The following is a 19,115-nucleotide window of genomic DNA, read 5'->3' as shown; positions in this document are numbered from 1 at the left end:
CTAACTTGGACAAGCCACTACTATTTCACATCTTTATTATGAGTAGCCAAGTATAGTTACTGAAAGAGCCTTTATCACCTCCAGCTTTTCGATTAGTCTTCCTGCCTCAAACCTCACACAGCTCCAATCGAATCAGCTCCAATCAGCTTCCTCACATGCAAATCTACTGAAGACCCTCTGCTGTTTTGAAGTCTTCAATGGCTTCCCAGCACTTCTAGATAAAATCTATACTCTTTAGTATGACATTTGAGATCCTTCACACCCAGGCCAGAGTCAAGACTTATCCCCTGCCTCACCCCCAGACAGCATGTGCTTGAGTCACTACACAATTCTTAGCATTCTGGCTCCTACCAGTCCTCTGACACCTGAAATGTTCCATGTGGTGAACTCCTGCTTGTCTTTCAACACCTTACTCTAAAGCTACCTCCTCCAGGAAGCCTTCCCTGATGTCCTCAGAGTAAGTCATTGCCTCCTACGGACTTCTCAGGCAAGTTCTTTGTAACATAACTCTGATGCAGCACTTGCCACACAGTATTACAATTCCTTATTTTCTGATCATTCTGTCCCCCTAGGCTGTGGGCTCCCCCAGGCAGGGAGGGACCTAACCTGATGGGTCTGTTTATCCCTAGCTGTTGGCAAATCCTAAAGAGATGAGTCTGTCAGTGATGAATGGATGCACAGACCCTGGAGACTCAGAGTCGTCACCCTTCATGTGGCGGGGGCCTTGGGTGATGGCTGACCTGGAAGAGGACGCAGGGAAACTAAGCAGATACCTAAGAGAGGGCAACCCCACCGATGCCCGTGCTATGTCTGGGGCCCATGGATATCTGGGAAGCTGTCACTAAGCTGTCCCTGGGGACAGGGTGAAGGGTGGCAGAAACGTGGACTCCAGGTCCCCTCCACGTGGTATCAAAAGGCAGAGGAGGGTGGTCTGCGTCCGGTCTCAGCCCCAGACCTACCCCACACCACAGTCCATCAACCCCTCCGGGGAAAAGCCTAGAAGTGGGAAAACCTCAGCCCTGCTTCAGGCCATCAAACAGCAGGGCAGGTACCAACTGCTCCAACGAGAATCCCCACCAGAGAGCATTTCTGTTCTGAAGCATTTTCTCCCACGAGCTCACCTCCTCCTTTCCACGAGGGTAGGCAGAGCCCCGATCGTTATTATCATGGCCCCATTTTACAGGTGGGGACATGATGGCCCGGAGAGGCGAGGTGTGCCCAAGCTCACACACCCAGCAAGAGGTTGAGCTGGGGGCTGAGCCCACCTCCTTCCCACAGGAGCCCAAACACAAATACCAGGGTCCCACAGCAGCAGCCAACCGCGGGGGCACCAGGAGACACCAGGCCCTTGGCTCGCGCATGAGGCCCAGCGCCCGTGCAGCCCCCTTTAAGGAGCGCTGGGCCTTCCTGCAGGGCTCCAGTCTTAATTTTAGCTTGGAGGCCTGCCACCGGAGCCTTCAGCCAGCAGCAGGCTGAAGTTATGCGGGACAGCTGTCAGCCGGCACGCTGGGTGGGGCCTATTTAGCCACCAGCGGCACAAGTCTGGGGACACTGTTGTCCCTGCCCTGGGTCTTTTCAGCCCCGCTGGCCACACGGCTCCGATCTCCTCTCGCAGGTCACCCAGCTCCACGATGATGGCCGAGGAGCACACAGACCTGGAGGCCCAGATCGTCAAGGACATTCACTTCAAGGAGATCGACCTGGTGAACCGGGACCCCAAGAACATTAACGAGGACATAGTGAAGGTAGGCTCGAGGGCCTGCCCCGGCGCCCCCCGCCTGGAGGGTGTCAGGTTGGGTGCTGGAAGGGGCAGGCTCTGCTCCCGCGCGATCGGCTTCCCTGAAAAGAGACCTGTTCCTCTGTCTTCTCCAAATCCCACCCACCCACCCCCATCCCGCAAACCAGCTTGTACCCCCAAAGAGCCTTTAGTGTCAACAAGAGCAAAGAATCAGCTGCACATACAAGACCATCGACCGGGGCGGGGCAGGCGAGTCGCAAAGGAAACTTTACAACTCTGTAGCTCTTCCCGTGTGCTCTTGGTCCTCGGCTGGGGACAGACGAGGCGGCCAAGTTGGGCCCTTTCCATGCCAGGGGCATTTTGCGGTCTCCACAGTGGGTGTGGGGTTAATCCCCAGAGGGCGGTTTCCAGCAGGGCTGCTGGCCCCTTGCAGGGGCCCCCACTGCCCCAGGCTGGGGGGCTGTACCCAGCACTCATGCCTGCTCCTGGCACGTGCAGCATCCAGGCCAGGCCAGAGGCCACTCAGAGGGCACCGGGACCCCTGTATGAGGGTTACCCTGCCTTCAGGGAGTCTCCTTCGCGGCCAGGCCTGAGTCAGGCCTCTTTCCTCACCCGATGCCATCAGCAGCCCGGCTGCCTCCAGGGCCACCCCTCAGTCCAGCCTCCACCCGGTAGCCACAGGGATCTTACTACAGCAGAATTCCTGGGAGAAGGGTACCCACCAACCAGCATCAAAGTCACTGGAAGGGCCTTTAAAAGGGCAGGTGCGGGGGCCTCCCGGGTGCTCTGCATACATCAGAACCACAGACCAGTGGTGTCCAGTAGAAATATAATGCGACCCATTATACAATCACCCTATGTCATTTTAAGTTTTCTAGCAGCCATGACTTTAAAAAGGAAAAACGAACAGGTAAAATTAATTTTCAAGATATTTCTCATTTAAGCCAGTATGTCCAAAATAGTATCATTTCAACGTGTAATCACTACAAAACAATTATTGGTGAACAATTGTATAATCTTCCTTCATCTTCAAAATCTAGTGTGTATCTGAGACGTGGGATGCATCTCAGTTCAGACTCCAAAGTTTTTATGAGAAACCCTTCTGTCTTTAGAGTTCATATAATGAACAGTCGAAAACTGATTCACAAACCCAAACTGTGCCAGACATTCTTACAAGTTTCCCAGTCACAGAATTAACTATCAGTTTTTACATTTTAATTAAAATTAAACACAATTTAGAATCCTTCAGTTGCACTAGCCACAGGTCAAGTGCTCGTACATAGCTCAAGGCCACTGGATTAGACAGCGGGGTTAAGGGCTTGTTCTAAAGGACAGCCCTGCGTGGTCACCTTCAGTGGGACACCTCCCGTGCTGCATGAGTCTAACTTCCCCCCATGGCATTCGAACCCCAGCACATCTGGCCCCCACCTTCCCCTTCCACCTCCAGCTCCCATGCCTCCTGTGTCATTGCCAGCAGCCAGCCTCCTCTCCTCCACGTGGTGGATGCCCACTCAGCCTTCGAGACCTGATTGAAATGTCACCTGCCCAGGAGGCCTTCCCCAACTCCTCCAAGCAACCAGGAGCTCCTTCCTCTGTGCCCTTACCTCACTCAGGGCATTTCCCTGTAACAGCTCATATTATGCTATTATTGTATTTATAAATATCATCTGTGGTGCAGAGAGGGCCAGCACAGCACAGTTGGGGAAGTGCGGCAAAATTAGGGAATGAACGTTCCGAACTGAAAAGCACCATACGCACGTCAAACAGTATTTGTCGTGGTTTGTGCAGTGTGATCTAGACGCAACGGTCCCAGACTTGACACTAACAGATGTGGTTTGAAATCCAGACTCCTCTACTTAAAAGCAATGACACTGGCCCCCCTGTAAAATGAGCACAATTTATTCCCCCAGGGTAAATGGATCTCAGAGCAGCGCTGTGCAATAGAAATAGACCGAGAGGATTGCATGAGATAAGAGGTTTGAAAGTGCCTACGAGAGTCCCTGGCACACAGCAAGGGTGTGCAAATGTGAGCTGATTAGGAGCCTGGAGGACAAGAGAGCTAAGCCAGGGCCGGCGTTGACACTCAGGCTCCCCTCTGGTGGGCCCTGGCGGCTGCGGGAATGCAAAAGAGGACCCTTAGGGAGCATGTGTTTTCTGAAGGATCCCGCAGCAGGTGACAAGTGGAGAGGGGCTCTCGGGTCCCAGTGAGCCAGGAGGGAGCTGGCTCCAGGCTCGAGGCCCAGATTATAATCCAAGGCAGGGATGGGGGCGGCCACACGGACGCAGCTGCTTACGCAGCCTCCCAGGGCGCTGGGAGCTACCCTCTCCCGGAGGCCCTGAGCCCCAGAAAACCATGCCTCCAAGGTGAAGCAGGAGGCCCACAAATGTTCTTGTCGAGAGGAGATGATTATTTGGTGTATTTACTGGACATCCCCTGGTTTGGGAACTTATTTGACTTTTTCTTTCATTTTTAATGAGTGAGAGATGAAAACGTTTTGAAATTTAGAACAGGGATTCTAAAACTGAACCAGATAAATACCACAGACAGGTTCAAGAAGACTTCAGGTTGGTGTAATGGGATGTGAAAGAATGAAGAAAAGGAAGAAATGGGAGACAGCGTGGCTGAAAGAGAGACGTCCATCTGAACAGGCTGGCCTTTGGGTCACCTGGATGTCTTTCATCGACCAGGGAAAGGACCGGGGGGTGAGGGGGAGGACAAGGGACCGAGGGTGTGAGGGGGACAGAGATGGAGAGAAAGAGAAACAAGGTCAGGCCAAGATGAAGGCTGGAAAGGCTCCCGTCGGGGTGGTGTCACATGTGTGAACAGGCTCCACGTGTGTGAGGATGACGCCGTAAGACGGTAGAATAAGACAGGCTACAGAGACCCAAGTCTAGTCCCAGCCCTGACTCTAGCTTGCTGTGTGACCCTGGGCAAATCCCTTTCCCTCTCTGGGCCTGAGTCCCTAGTGTAGACAGAGGCCGGGTGGAGAAAAGGGAGACCCGTCCCCTCCACCGCCAGCTGCTGAGGTTTCACACAGAAAAGACAAGGGTGAAGAGCAGGAGATGCACCCACCGGGCCCTTGGATTTGACCCTCAGCAGAAGGAGGTGCTCCCTCTGGATTTCTAGAGTCAAAACTTTCCCAAACTTCCCTGAGCAAGGCCTCGTGCTACCCTTGAACCCAGGCTGGAAAGTGAGTGCCAACAGCTGAGGGAGAGCTCCGCACAGCCTAGCAGTCTTGACTGTAGTCTCCCAGCTCCAGGCTGGGCCTGGGCAGAGGAGAGGCTCGCCTCATTCCCCTCACCCCCACCATCACCACCATTCATGGAACATCGATTCCACGAGTCATTCCCGAGCGCCTGCTCCGTTCCAGGCACTGTGCTGTCGCAGAGGACGTGGCAATGAGCAATGAGACCCACTGCGTGTAGGGCCCATGCTAGGCTCTCGGGGGGCGGGAAAGGAGGCCAGCGGTCCCTGGCACTCCAGCTGGTCAGTGAGGACACCATTCATTCAGACCCAGATTGCAAAGCCGTCAGCCCCTGCCTCGTGCATTCCTGCAGGCCCCCAGTCCCACCCCACAGTCCACCAGTTATTTGTGAGAGGTCTCAGGGCTTTCTCATCGACACTCCTCCCCCTCCCCAACTCACACTTAGGCAGCCGGGCCCTAGAGCAGGGACATATGAACCCCTCGGCAGGCAGGTCCTTCAGCTTCTGGTTTCAACCACTCCCCTCAGGCACTCAGGGCCAGCCCTTCAACCAGGGCCGAGGGAGACACCTGACCCCAGCCCATCACACTAGTTCCCACCTACCTCCAACCCACATCTGCCACAAGACCCTCCCCCTTCAGAAAAGCACACAGACAGCACCTTCTGCCTCTCAGCTTAGGCTAACAAACACCCAGAGGACCCAGTAACCCTCCTTCCCCCAAGGTCTCCAAACTCTGCTCCCACCGTGGGCCCATCTGGACACCCTGTGAAACTGACCTGGTGCTTCCTCTTGAGAAGAATCCAACAGATTCCAAGAATCCAAGAATTCCAACAGACAGAGAAGATGAGACTAAAAACAATGAGAATGCACAGGAGGAGGTGATAAATGCCTTAAATCAGTGCCAGATGAAGGGTCACGGGAAGGAGGAAGACATCACTTTCCATCACTTGGGAAAATCAGGCACCAGCTTCATGGAGAGGTGGTATCCAAGGTGCATAAATAATAAGAAAAATGTAAAATGTGGAAAGGGGGCATCAGGCTTTCCAAGAAGAGGGAACAAAATAAGCAAAGGCCACAACGTAGAGGGGAATGATGGGCAGAGTCAGAAAACGTGAGGAACGGGTATTGCCACTCCCCTGCCTATGTCCGTGGCAGACATTACTAATGGATCACAGCACGTTTCCAGGAAGCCATGGACCATCAGCTAGGCTGAGTTGGCCCACAGGCAAAACCTCTTTGCTACGCTGTCTGCAGGCGAAAAATGGGACTAGGAGCATCTGAAAGGGAAGTTGTGGGAGAGGAGGCAGAAAGGGCAGGTTGAGGCTGAATTAGGAAAGGTCATGACCTGCCAGGCATTCCACACTGGCAATTCCTTCATTTTGGAAAGTACCCCGGCAAGTACCTCTAAGAAGGGCTATACCCTGGATTAACTCACACTGAGGTATTTACAACACAGTGTTGTAGGCACCCCGTGTATCAACTAGAGTTTTTAAAAACATCCACTTTCTTGGGGAGCTTGTGAAAATGCAGATTTCTGGGCCCTGCCACCAGAAATTTTATGAGGCAGGGCCAGTGAATGCTTTGTACTTTAAAGTACAAACAAGTTCCCCTTGTCCTATAGAAGATAAACCTGTAGTCCAGAGTTGTCACCAGTTTCCCCTAAAGACACAGCGTACCAGTTTTCCACTGCTGTGTGACAAATCACCCTAAAACTCCATGCTTAAAGCACCAAGCCTTTGAGGCTCCCTCAGTTCTGTGGGCTGAGCAGCCTCAGTTGGGCAGCTCTGCTGGTCTCACTGGCGGCCTCTCATGCAGCTGCAGCAGCATCTCCTCTACAGCATTCTGGTGGTTAAAGCGAGTCACAGGGCAAGCCCAGACTCCCTATGGTCTGAGACTGTGTGCTGAGAGGCATGACCCATCTGGGGTCATCTTTGGAGACTAGCTAAATTCCCCCCAGAAGCTGGTGCACAGCTAACCTACAGGTCAACCCAGGGCCATTCCTACTACTCTCCAGTCCACCGCACCAGCCTTCCCGAAGGCAGAGACTAAGGGGGCAGGGAGGGGAGGGAAGAGATGGGCAAGGACAGGGCTCTGAGATCTGATGAGGGCTCCTCTGGTGGATCCCTTCTCTTCACATACCCCCCACCCCGGTCACCCTCTGTTATCTTGGTCTCTTCACATTTCCTTTATATGAACCCAAGTGTCCCTACCTCCAGGCCAGGTGCCCCAGGCACCCCCTGTAGGATGCCCTGGACCCCCTCTTCCTGCCCTCAGAACCAGTCTGTGTTGCATTCTTGCCTCACCTCCTGCTGAGGTACCCGGTCCTGCGATGACCCTGATCAAGGAGACAGCAGGAGAAATTCAGGCTCAGGCTTTGATGTCAGGCCAGCGTGGGCTCCACCCCTGCTCGTCCCTTTCAGGCTGGGAGAAATTCTGGATGTAAGACACATGGCCAGAAACAGACACCTACAAGGGCCAAATTGTGGGCGTTACTATGGTTATCCCAGATTGTATAGAATTCTATTTTTTAATTAATTTTTTTGGAGTACAGTTGATTTACAATGTTGTGTTCGTTTCCGGTGTACAGCAAAGTGAATCAGTTATACATATACATGTATCCACTCTTTTTTAGATTCTTTTCCCATATAGGTCATTGCAGAGTATTGAGTAGAGTTCCCTGTGCTATACAGGAGGTCCTTATCAGTCAGCTATTTTATATATAGTAGTGTGTATGTGTCAATCCCAACCTCCCAATTTATCCCTTGCCCCCTTTCCCCCTTGGTAACCATAAGATTGTTTTCTACATCTGTGACTCTAGTTCTGTTTTGTAAATAGGTTCATTTGTGCCATTTTTTTACATTCCACATATAAGCGATATCATATGGTATTTGTCTTTCTGGGTCTGACTTACTTCCCTCAGTATGACAATCTCTAGGTCCATCCATGTTGCTGCAGATGGCATCGTTTTGTTCTTTTCTATGGCTGAGTGATATACCATTGTATCAGTATACAGGTACCATATCTTCTTCATCCATTCCTCTGTTGATCGGCATTTACGTTGCTTCCACGTCCTGGCTATTGTAAACAGTGCTTCGGTGAACACTGGGGTACATGTATCTTTTCAAATTATGGTTTTCTCCAGATATATGCCCAGGAGTGGGACTGCTGGATCATAAGGTAGCACTATTTTTAGTTTTTAAGGGACTACCATACTGTTCTCCATAGCGGCTGTTACCAATTCACATTCCCACCAGCAGGGTAGGAGGGTTCCCTTTTCTCCACACCCTCTTCAGCATTTATTGTTCGTAGACTTTTTGATGATGGCCATTTTGACTGGTGTGAGGTGATACGTCATTGTGCTTTTGATTTGCATTTCTCTGATAATTAGTGATGTTGAGCATTTTTTCACGTTATTGCCAATTATAACACGTGAAGCAGAGCTTTGCCGTTTCTCAGCTATTCTGCAGCTAAAGCTTTAACTTTACAGGCCAGTGCTTCTCAGGCTATCTGGGTGAAAGGTCAGTTTTATTATTATTATTCCAATCTGTTGTACACAAATCGTAAAAGTCAATAAAAATTAACTACTAGAGAGATGAACGGAAAAATAGGCATTGACAATGTAAGCTCCAATTTTTATTATTAGTAGAATCAACAGACATAAAATTATTGGCTCACATCACTGTGACTATTTCCAAATGCCTACTCTCAACTTCTGTACTTGCCTTGTTGGGAAGGGGGCAGTGACTGTGGACCACTCTTTAAATAGCAAGGTAATAGGTGAGAAAACCAAGACCCAACAAAGCTAAGCCACTCCTTTGGGTCTTGACTCCGAAACTAACTCCGTGTCACTAGGGATGTTGGTCCAATCCTCTCGGAAGAGTTAAAACAAACAAACAAAAAACTGAAAACAAACAAAAACACAGGCCCAGAGAGGGCAAGTACCAGGTCTCAAATCACACAGTGATACGCTGAACAAGTGGAAACTGGTCCCAGATATCTGTCCCCCTGCCGAGAGCCGTTCCCCCCACCCACAGAGCGCCTGTCTGAACTGCGCAGGGCCCTGGATGCCCAAGGACTGAGTCACGCAGGAATGCGGGGGAGGCATTTTTGAAGTGGGTGTGGCGTCTGGCCTCCCCCTCAACCGCCGCCCCAGCTCTGCTGTCCTGCACCTTCCCCGCCCTGTTGGGGACGGCGGGAGCGGCGCTGGCCGGTTCCGATGAATCAACTGGCTCTCTTGCTGTTCCAAAAATAAATATGCCAGAGAAGGGGACACCAACCTTACGAGCAGCCCCTTTCTCCCCTTCCCACAGCCAGCCCCGCCTCCTGAGGCTCCGCCCACGGCCCGAGCCCCCCCTGCCAGCAGCCATCTCCCCTCCACTTCCAGAAACGAATTAAGAAATGAAGTCACCGTGCGCCTCTGATACACTGGCGCGTCTGCCCAGGGCTGCCTGAGCCGGCCTTATAAATATCTCCCCAAACTAGTGCGGTGACCAGAGAGCGGTCTCAGTGCTCAGTCCTGATTAGGAACGGCCTCCTCCTCCCAGGACTACCTGTCCCTCTGAGAGCATATTTTTGCATTCACAGACAACGGAGCTGTTGCCCTGTGCACAGTGCCTAAGGCATTTACTTGAAATAATTCAAATGCCAGCAACAACAGCTTCTACCTTGTGCAAAAAAAAAAAAAAAAAAAATCATTAACAGGCAGAGAGATCCTTGGGGGCAGGATTATTACCATAGCAGAAAAGGAGGGAAAAGAGGACCCCATCCATCTTACCTGCGCAGGCTGAGTACGCATGCACACACACATTTATGACCAGGTAGGTTGGAGAACGGTCGTATTTACGATCTGGGTGTCAGCAGCTTTTCTGAGATATATTTTCATAGGAACTTCAGAGCAATTGAACAAACGATTACTGTCACTGGGCAGCTACCATGTACTAATCATTGCCCAAGAGGAGGTGTGCCTAGCACAAGGTGGGTGCTTAATAAATAGTTGTTTGGATGGATGGATGGATGGATACGAATTGGTGGATGGATGGATGGATGGATGGATGGATGGATGGATGGACAGGCTGATAAATAGGTAGATGGATATGAACGGATGGATGCATATGGATAGACTGACGGATCCATGGATGGATGGATAGGTGGGTGTATGGATGGGAGAATGGACAGATAGATGGATGGGTAAATGAACAGATGGTGGGAAATGGATGGATGGAAAAGAAATTACTTCTGTTCTTCGTAACAGAGTTGTAAGAAGTAGCAAACACATTTTACAGTTGAGGAAATGAAGCTCAAAGAGGTTATCCGCCAAGGTCACTCATCAGATCAGCAGCTGCGCTGGTGTGCAAACCCACCTTTGGGACCCTAGCTTCCTGTTGAAGAAAGCGCTCTGTAACGGCCACCAGCAGCTAACAATCAGTGATCAGGGATTCTGTGCCAGGCCATGTTCTGAGTATTACATGTCGTATCTTATTCAATCCTCCAATAAACCTAATGAAATCAATCTAGGAAAACGAGGCATATGAAAGCTAAGACACTTGCTGAAGGTCACAGAGCCAATAAGAGGCAGAGCTGGACTCAAATCTCAGCACTGCGACTTCAGTCAAGGGCTCTTTTCCACTTTGTCGCCTCTTAGAGGCCAGACACAAATCATCAAACGTGTTGAATGGACGAATAAGTGAACAAAGCAGGCTGGGCTGCCGAGGGGCAGGGGAATTGCTGCCTGCTTGGAGCAGAGCGGACGGCTGCGAAGAAGGGGCTGGCGGCCCTGCCCTGGGGCAGGTCTCTCTGGCCAACAAGGACCAGACCTCAGAGGGGACAGTACCCTCCCTGAGAGCCAGCATCTGCCTCGGGGTCTGACCCTGGCTGGGGCCGCGTGAAGAGCTTAGATTAGAATCAGGACGCCCAGATGCACCTGTCTGCCCAGCTGGACGTGAGGAGGCAGGGCTGGGTCATCTGTGAGTGGGGAGACACGGTCCTAAGGAACAGTCACAGGAGGGGCAGTAGCGGCCCCAGGCGCTGAATGGGAGAGAGGAGGAAGTAGGGAGTGCCTGCTGGATAAAGGCGGGGAGCACGCCTCCACCCAAAGGCCTCCCTCAGCTACCCAAGTTCCTGGGGCCACACCAGGATCCAGAGCCCAGCCCGGGGGCTAGGAGGCATCAGGCACAGGCCAGGCACGGCCATGAGAGGGGAGGGGCGGGCTTCAGAGGTCAGAACACCTCAGTCAGCAGGATCCAGGCCCTGGGGGTTTGACTGAATCTCCACAATCATGGTGCATGTACCAGGTCAACGTTGGAATGGTCCCCCAGGGCCTACAGTCCCCAGCTTCTTGGATCTGCAAGCAACAGCAACTCTGGATTTCTGCCCATATAGACCAGATGTAGAAAGGTGCCAGCCCTTTCCATCCACTCTCCAAAGCCATGGGACGTTCCCCAAGCAACTTGGGCCTTCTTTTACAAACATCCAGCACACTACTCCTGCATCTCTTGCCTCCAAACCCCCAGCCCCCCAAACTCCCAGCCAGACACCACCTCCACCTCCAAGAAGCCCTCCAGGAAGCAGTGCCACCCTTTCCAAGGAGATGAGGACCATATTCATATTCCTCCTTCCAGCCCTTCCCTTCCATCCAGGGGCCATCTGAGAGGTTATGTGACCCCTGCTAAACCCCTGCAGAGAGAAAGCTGGAGGTTGAGATGTATGAGCGAGTCCCGGAAGGACCTCTGCCCACCCAAGTCAGCTTTTGAACATCGCCTGCAGCCTGAAATCTCACCCCGTGAACTTGGCTCCACAACAACGTACCATCCCCAGGGTGGGGCTGCATCCTCAGCTGTCTCCGGGGGGACCCAGGGATCTGAGGCCTGGCACAGGAGCTCAGAATCCAGCCACACGAGAAAAACAGGCCTCAACACTGGACATACAACATGGTCATGTCCACTCCCCCCCACCAAAAGAGTCACACTGGAAAGAAAAACACCAAAGCAATAATAATTTTAGTACTAGAGAAATACAAATGGGAGATGCTTGTGTTTTGTTTTTGCTATTCCCTTAATTTTCTGCAATGTGGCTACGTTATAAGAAAAAGTAATTTTAATAATAACTTTAGGCATAGAGGGGATCCCCTTCCCCTCAAAAAGTAGGAAAACGGTTCACTTGGGAGTTGAAGTTTGAGCTCTGGCATCACTGGTCCCCACTCCCCCCGCCAATTAGTCTGATCCATTCATGCATTCATTCAACCAACTACTATGAAAACAGCCCAGGAACACGCTGCCCCCATGTTACAGACAAGACAGCTAAGGCTCAGTGCCACTAAATGAAATCACATATGAGAAAGTAGCTATGACGGTGCTTAATGCACAGCAGGGATTAGCGAAAAGTTAAGTGACTTGGCTGAAAGCAATCTTTTGTATTTCTTCCGTCTTCCCAAATGGGGCCTCAGTCACCATTTCAGTGGGATGCGTGAGCAGGATTCTCTGAATGCCCACGTTCCTCGCAGCTGCAAAGGAGGGATGGGGTGGGCAGCGGCAGAGGAAGGTCTGAGGTCGCTGCAGGACCAGCGTGGGGAGAGCAAAGCCTGTGTCCTCCACGGGTGCTGCGCTCAGACACCAGATGCCTCCACCAGCCAGGACGCCGCGGCCCTCACCTCACCACGTGCTGGATCCTAACACAGCTCTCAGGCCGCTGCACCTCCCTCTAAACACCTCCATGACCCCAAACCGGGCGGGATTCGGCGACGGCTCCCAACTCGCCCCCCACGTGCATCCTCACAGCTGCGGCAGCCAGAATGAGGCACTCAGAACTCAGATCAGAGATGCAGAGGACAGGCGGGTGGTTTCCAGAGGCGGGGAGAGGGGTGGTGGAATGGGTGAAGGGGCTCAACGGGTGCAAACTTCCAGTTATAAGATAAGTAAGTCCTGGGGATGTAAAGTAGAGCATGGTGACTACAGTTAACAACACTGTACGCAGCGTCTATTTAAAAGGTGCCAAGAGAGTAGTCATAAAAGGTCTCATCACACACACAAATACGTCACTGTGTGTGGCGACACACGTTAACTACACTCAGTGCAGTGATCATTTCCCAACATATACAAAATCAAATTATGTTGAACACCTGAAATGAATATAATGTTAGATGTCAATTAGACCTCAACTGAAAAAAGGCTCAGATCCAGCCGAGCCACACCCTGTGCAAAAGCCGAGTGGCTCTCATTGCCCTCAAGCCCCCATGCTTGCTCCGCCTGGCCTCTCCAGCCTCCCTCCGGCCTGGGCCTGCGCTTGGCCTTCCAGAAGCACCTACATCTCCCCAGGAGCACACACTGTCTATCCCACTGGGTCGCAGCAGCTGGTGCCCCAAACGCTCTTTTCCAGCCCACAACTCCTTCCTCCCCCTGGCTACCTCTAGGTATCAGCTTAGCTAGATGTCACCTCCTCCAGGAAGCCTGACACCCAGGCTAAGTTAAATGTCACCCTGTGGGTGCACACGGCCTGTCCTTCCCTTACCGGAGCACTGGTCACTGTGGTGTAACTGCCTGCCGTAAGCTCCAGGAGGGCAGGAACCTTCGCCTGTTCATCATCCTATCGGCAGGCACCCGGTACATTTTTTTAGGATGACTGTCCAATTCCCTAGGATCACAAAATAATAGAATTTCAGAGCCACGGCTCGTGGCCTGCCTCTAACTTAGTTTCTTTTAGTAAGTTACTCAACTCCTGGGGGCCTCTGATCCATCCATGAGAGAGAGAAGTGGACCGGCTCTTGTTCCTCTCTGCTCTGGGACAGCACCGGCATCACCTGGGACTTGTCAGAAATGCAGGCTCTCAGGCCCCACCCTGGACTCACCGGGGTCAGAATCCCAGGGGGGGCCCAACCACCTGGTTTATTAACAAGCCCCCCAGGGGGTTCTGACGCTTGAGAAGTGGGTGGCTGCTGTGACTTGAGGGTTCCCCCTCCCACCCCTGCAGGTGGATTTCGAAGACGTGATCGCGGAGCCCGTGGGCACCTACAGTTTTGATGGCGTGTGGAAGGTGAGCTACACCACCTTCACCGTCTCCAAGTACTGGTGCTACCGCCTGCTGTCCACACTGCTGGGGGTCCCGCTGGCCCTGCTCTGGGGCTTCCTGTTCGCCTGCATCTCCTTCTGCCACATCTGGGCGGTGGTGCCCTGCATCAAGAGCTACCTGATCGAGATCCAGTGCATCAGCCACATCTACTCGCTCTGCATCCGCACCTTCTGCAACCCGCTCTTCGCTGCCCTGGGCCAGGTCTGCAGCAACATCAAGGTGATGCTGCGGAAAGAAGTATGAGGCTGGGTGGGCAGCAGGGGTGGTGGGGCAGGGGAGCCCCGCTGGGCTGGCCCCACCATCAGGCTCTGCGGGGCTGCCGGCAAGCTCTTTCTCCCTGGGGACCGCTGCTTCCCCCCAAGACGGGAGCACACAGAGTAGGGAAGCCGGAGAGAAAAGACAGTCCGCCACGGAAGCGCAGTGGCCTTCCCTCCGCCCCCTGCCCCACCACAACACCCCCAATGACCGGGTGCCAGGAAGATCATTGGCTAAGAGGCAGCTACCGCAAATCTTTGCATTCACTTGTACTGTAACGGCGCAATCCAGCCCTCAGCTCCCACCTGGACACACCCCCTCCCCCCCAGGAAACCACCAGTGACTGCTGGCGTTAGCAGGGTGGCTCCAATAAAGGGTTTCCGGCTGCATCTGGGAAATGCTGTGTTTTGCATGTGTCCATAAGGTGGGTGCGTGTCCTGACCAGCTCCAGAAATATATTTCTCTGCCCTGAGAAGCAGGAGGGGCAAGCTGGTCGGCCCTTCTCTTGGCCAAATGCAAGAACCAGATTTTGGTTTCTCTGGGAATTCTTGTTTGCGGGGTATCTGTTCCTTGGGAGATTATTTCCCGTTGATTTCTGTTGCCCCTGGGCCAGCCAGTGGTCACCCACAGAAGAAAATGGCCGCTGGGTTAGAAGGGGAAGGTGATACTCCCTGGGCACCACTGAGGGCAGGGCCTGGGTTCAAAGCGCCCCTTTGGCTCAGACACTGAGCCCCTGGCACTGCCTCTTGGCATGTACACCCTCAGCCCCGCAGATGTGGTGATGGCATAAGGCCCTATTCAAGCATATGTGGACTCACCATGGAAGTAAAATGGAAATAAACGGCAATGGAAAGGATATGTCCCACCTCCTGCCCACCTACACTCAGCAGCAACGAAACAACAACAAAACCCCCAGAAATCTTACATTCTTTAGGGATGCTTTTCCCAAGGGTGTTTCCAGAACTAAGTCCTCAGAAAAAGGAGGGGGGTGGCTTTTGCGCTTAAATTTGTTTGGAAAATGCTCCATATTTCTCTTAGAGATTTTTCAATAGACATTAGTACATTAAAGGCTCTGACAAGTCTCGCAGAAAAGAAAGCTGTTTAGGCCAATAGCCCCCAACCCTATATAACCCTTTTTTTTTTCATGCAACACCCATTTAAGTCTCATAAAATTCAGGTTCCAAAACACTTGGCCTGTTTTCAGAGGCATCACCTCACTGGCAGCCGGCCATGCGCCCAAGGGTCCTGGGGCAATGAGGTAGAGGGAACGGCACATGAACCAGAGACAGGGCACAGGCAGCCTTGGTTCTGCCTCTCCACCTAGTTGCCTTCTCTGGCCTCAGTTTAATCCTGCATGAAATGATCTCTAATGTCCATTTTAGCTCTTTTTACCCATTTTCGTTTTTTCGAGTATCTTCGTATGACATTTTCAAACACCGAGGAATGTTGAAAAGGTTTGCCGTGAACACCTATCTACCCGCCATCTAGGCTCTACGATTCAGTTCCCTGCTCCTCCTTTGTTGCATCGCCATCCATCTATCATCCACCAATCTCACCTTTCTTTAGGCATTTTTAAATAAGCTGCAGATATTGGTATATTTTCCTCCTGAACACTTCATCATCATCCCTTACTTTTTGCAAACAAGGAAGTCACCGCCCAGAGAGGTCAGCAGACTTGCCAAAAGGTACACAGCTAGCCACATTCGTGCTGTGGTTCCAGCCCACTGCTCTCTGCTCTACCTGGGGCTCTTCATGTTCTCAAGTGGATGCAGAGCCCAGGCTCCTCCCGCTAACAGGTATAAGCCAACGTCGCTTACTCCCTTGCAAAGGGCCTCCCCATCAAACGTCTCTCACATTGTTAGGCCATCCGTTTCAGACTTGGAATCTTGGGTTACTTAGACTTTTGTTTTGTTTTGTTTTGTTTTGTTTGCGGTACGCGGGCCTCTCACTGTTGTGGCCTCTCCCGTTGCGGAGCACAGGCTCCGGACGTGCAGGCTCAGTGGCCATGGCTCACGGGCGCAGCCGCTCCGCGGCACGTGGGATGTTCCCGGACCGGGGCACGAACCCGTGTCCCCTGCATCGGCAGGCAGACTCTCAACCACTGCGCCACCAGGGAAGCCCTACGCAGACTTTTGACCATCGCCGCATTTGCTGTGACCTGACTTGACCCTGATGCCTATTTTTCAAGCTGGCTCTCCTTCTCTAAGGGCCAGGCTACGGCAGGCGCTCCATCCCCCGTGAAGCTCATGGGTCTGGAGAAAGGACACACATCCAGATGCATGTATGTCTGAGGTGTTGTTCCTTCTGGGGACCCCCGGCCCCAAGAAGTAGCTGGCAGGACAGCACGCTGGGGGCGTGATGAAAACGGGCCAGAGGAGGGGGTGGCATTCTGCTCTCTCTCATACGCGACGTCCGGCTCATCAGGGACTCTTGTTTAAGATGCAGGTTGTGATTCAGTAGTGGAGCCCAGGAACAAACACAAAACCACTTGTGATTCTGCAGGTGGCCCCCATATCCCACCGGAAGAAATATGCCTTAGGGTCCCTTCAAGGTGACAATCTAGCCCATTACGTCTGGAGTTAGACAGTGGCACACGGTGGGTGTGGCTACACCGTACAAGAGGTTTGTTCCTGGCTCTTAGCGCATCTTCCGACAGAACTCTGATAAGTCAGAGTACCTGTGACCCAAGAGGTTGGGACCAGGTCCCCTCCTGCCCCCACCCCCTACCTGCCACAGCTCAGATGCACCTGTGTCATAATCAGACAGATTTATGGCGATTCAAGGGAAGCCGGCAAAGATATTCAAGTCTGTAAGCCACCAGATGTGGTCACTGTTCTCAGGTTAAAGAAAGAAGGCAAAGCAATCTATGGAAAAAAATACGTTTATTAAGTGCACCTTCTATAAAGCAGCCAATGAAGCAGGCATCTCATTATCGGGCACATCATTCACCAACGAGCACAGAGAGCAGGTGCCACAGAAAGTCACCAACTAGAACGAAATCGAGGAATTCACATTCTGCATTTAGGGGCATTTCATCGCAATTAAACACAAAAGGTCGAGCACTTTGAAACCAGGATCTTCTTAAAAGGCAGCTTCCTGCAGTCATAACCCATAGACCCACCCCCCAAGGGAGACCAAATGGTGTGACAGACGTTTTTTCAGGGCCTAAAGAAGTAAGGCTCTGAGTCCTCAACTGTTTGCATTTCACTTTTCAACATCAGAACGATGAAACATTCCGGAAGAAAATCTGCACGCTCCAATTTACTGGCACCTCCAGGCATGTGTTAGGTTTGTAAACAGGCCTGAAACGGTGGGCAAAGGTGGCTGGAGGACCTTAGGAGTGGGGTCCAGAGGAGGACAGGAACGACCAAGCCCCAGGCAGCGTCCTGGACCCCTACTCTCCTTCTTCCAGACTTCGGTTGGGGAAGGAGCAAGCGATTGTGAAAATACTCTCCAGGACGAGACTGGGAGTGGACGGGCGTGTAGCCAGCGGCGCTGCTGGAATCAAATGTCACTGACTGGCTACAAAAGACTCCTGTGCCATAATGAGAGCCAAGGTCCCAACCAGAGCTTTCACGGGAGAAGAATGAGGAAGGTGTCCCAATTGGTTCTGGTGCCCAAGAACCTTGCAACTCCTGGGTTCTCAGCAAGGTTGTGCCCGTGGTCAGAAAAATCTATTGAGTGGCTGTCTCCTTGATCCCCAGTGGCCTCTGGCGGCTGCTAGAATGGCAACTTTCCGGGGAACAGCAGAGAATGGGGCGTCTCTGGCTGGTGAGCAGAGAGGCTCAAATGCCAACAGACCCCACCACTGCTGCACTCGCACCCAGGGTGCCCAGTGTCCTGGATGTGGGCACGGAACCCCAAACCAGCACCCTGTTAGCTTCCCAAAGAGCCAGGACTGGCTGGTGTTGACACTAAGCGCCCATCACAGCAACACTGCACTGCCTCTGGGTTCAAAGATGACATCGTGCTCAGTCTCCAGTTATACTGAAGATCTTATCCTAAATGCTGGGGTTTCGAACACTGGCATTTCAGTGCACACCTCTCTTCTCCCTGAACATCCAGACCCTGCTGGCTCGTTCTACTGTGTGCGTATGTGCACGTGTGTGTACAATGCAGTGTGGAGGGAGAAGAGGAAAGTGTGTGTGGAGATCTGGGGCTTTGGGAAGTGCTCTTGCTGTGTCACAGTGAGTCCAAAAATATATATGTGCAAATAAAAAAAGTGCCCCAGCGTGCCACTGAGCTGGCCAGTCCCAGTCGGAAAACCTCTGATCTATAACGGCCTGTATTTAACGACTAAAGGTGTTTCCCGGACACGGTCATGTTGTACCTCAAGGCTGAGAGGACATCTGACGACACGTTTACCGGGTATTATCACTGCTGGTACTTTTGCTGAAACCGGAAACACCATCTCTCGCAGGAAAACTGAGTAAGAAAACCATGGATTCTTCTGAAATGGTGAGTCAGTGAGAAACAAAAGTTCTGGGAGGTAAGAGATTCCAAGAAATGCATCCTTCAAGCTGGTTGCCTCTGCATTCAGCTCGTCAACATTATTTTAAGTATTTAATTCAGTGGCTTTTAGCATATTCTCAAAATCGTGCACATCACTAACCAAAGAAAATGTTCATCACCACAAAGAAAGCCCATATGGCGCTCACGCCCCACCCAGCCCAGCCTCCAGCCCCTGGCAACCACTGTTGTATAATTTGTCTTGGTAATTTTGCCTATTCCGGGCATTTCATATAAATGGAATCATGGAGTATGTGGCTTTTCGCAAGGCTTCTTTCACTTAGCATGATGTTTTCAAGGTTCCTCCATGCTGGAGCCTGTGTCAGTACTTCCTTTCTTTCCATAGTT

The 19,115-nt window shown here is 52.1% G+C and overlaps 1 protein-coding gene across 1 annotated transcript; it reads left to right on the top strand.

Annotated features, from left to right (window-relative positions):
• Positions 1–1,631: 1,631 nt before the first annotated feature.
• On the top strand, positions 1,632–14,246 carry CAV3 (caveolin 3). The gene is made up of 2 exons (XM_030840815.2): positions 1,632–1,745; positions 13,905–14,246. Exons 1-2 carry the CDS (start codon positions 1,632–1,634, stop codon positions 14,244–14,246), a joined length of 456 nt encoding a protein of 151 aa, XP_030696675.1.
• The last annotated feature ends 4,869 nt before the right edge of the window (positions 14,247–19,115 follow it).

Source organism: Globicephala melas, chromosome 11 (genome assembly GCF_963455315.2).
Source record: "Globicephala melas chromosome 11, mGloMel1.2, whole genome shotgun sequence".
NCBI lineage: Eukaryota > Metazoa > Chordata > Mammalia > Artiodactyla > Delphinidae > Globicephala > Globicephala melas.
This window is presented reverse-complemented; position numbering and strand designations above follow the sequence as displayed.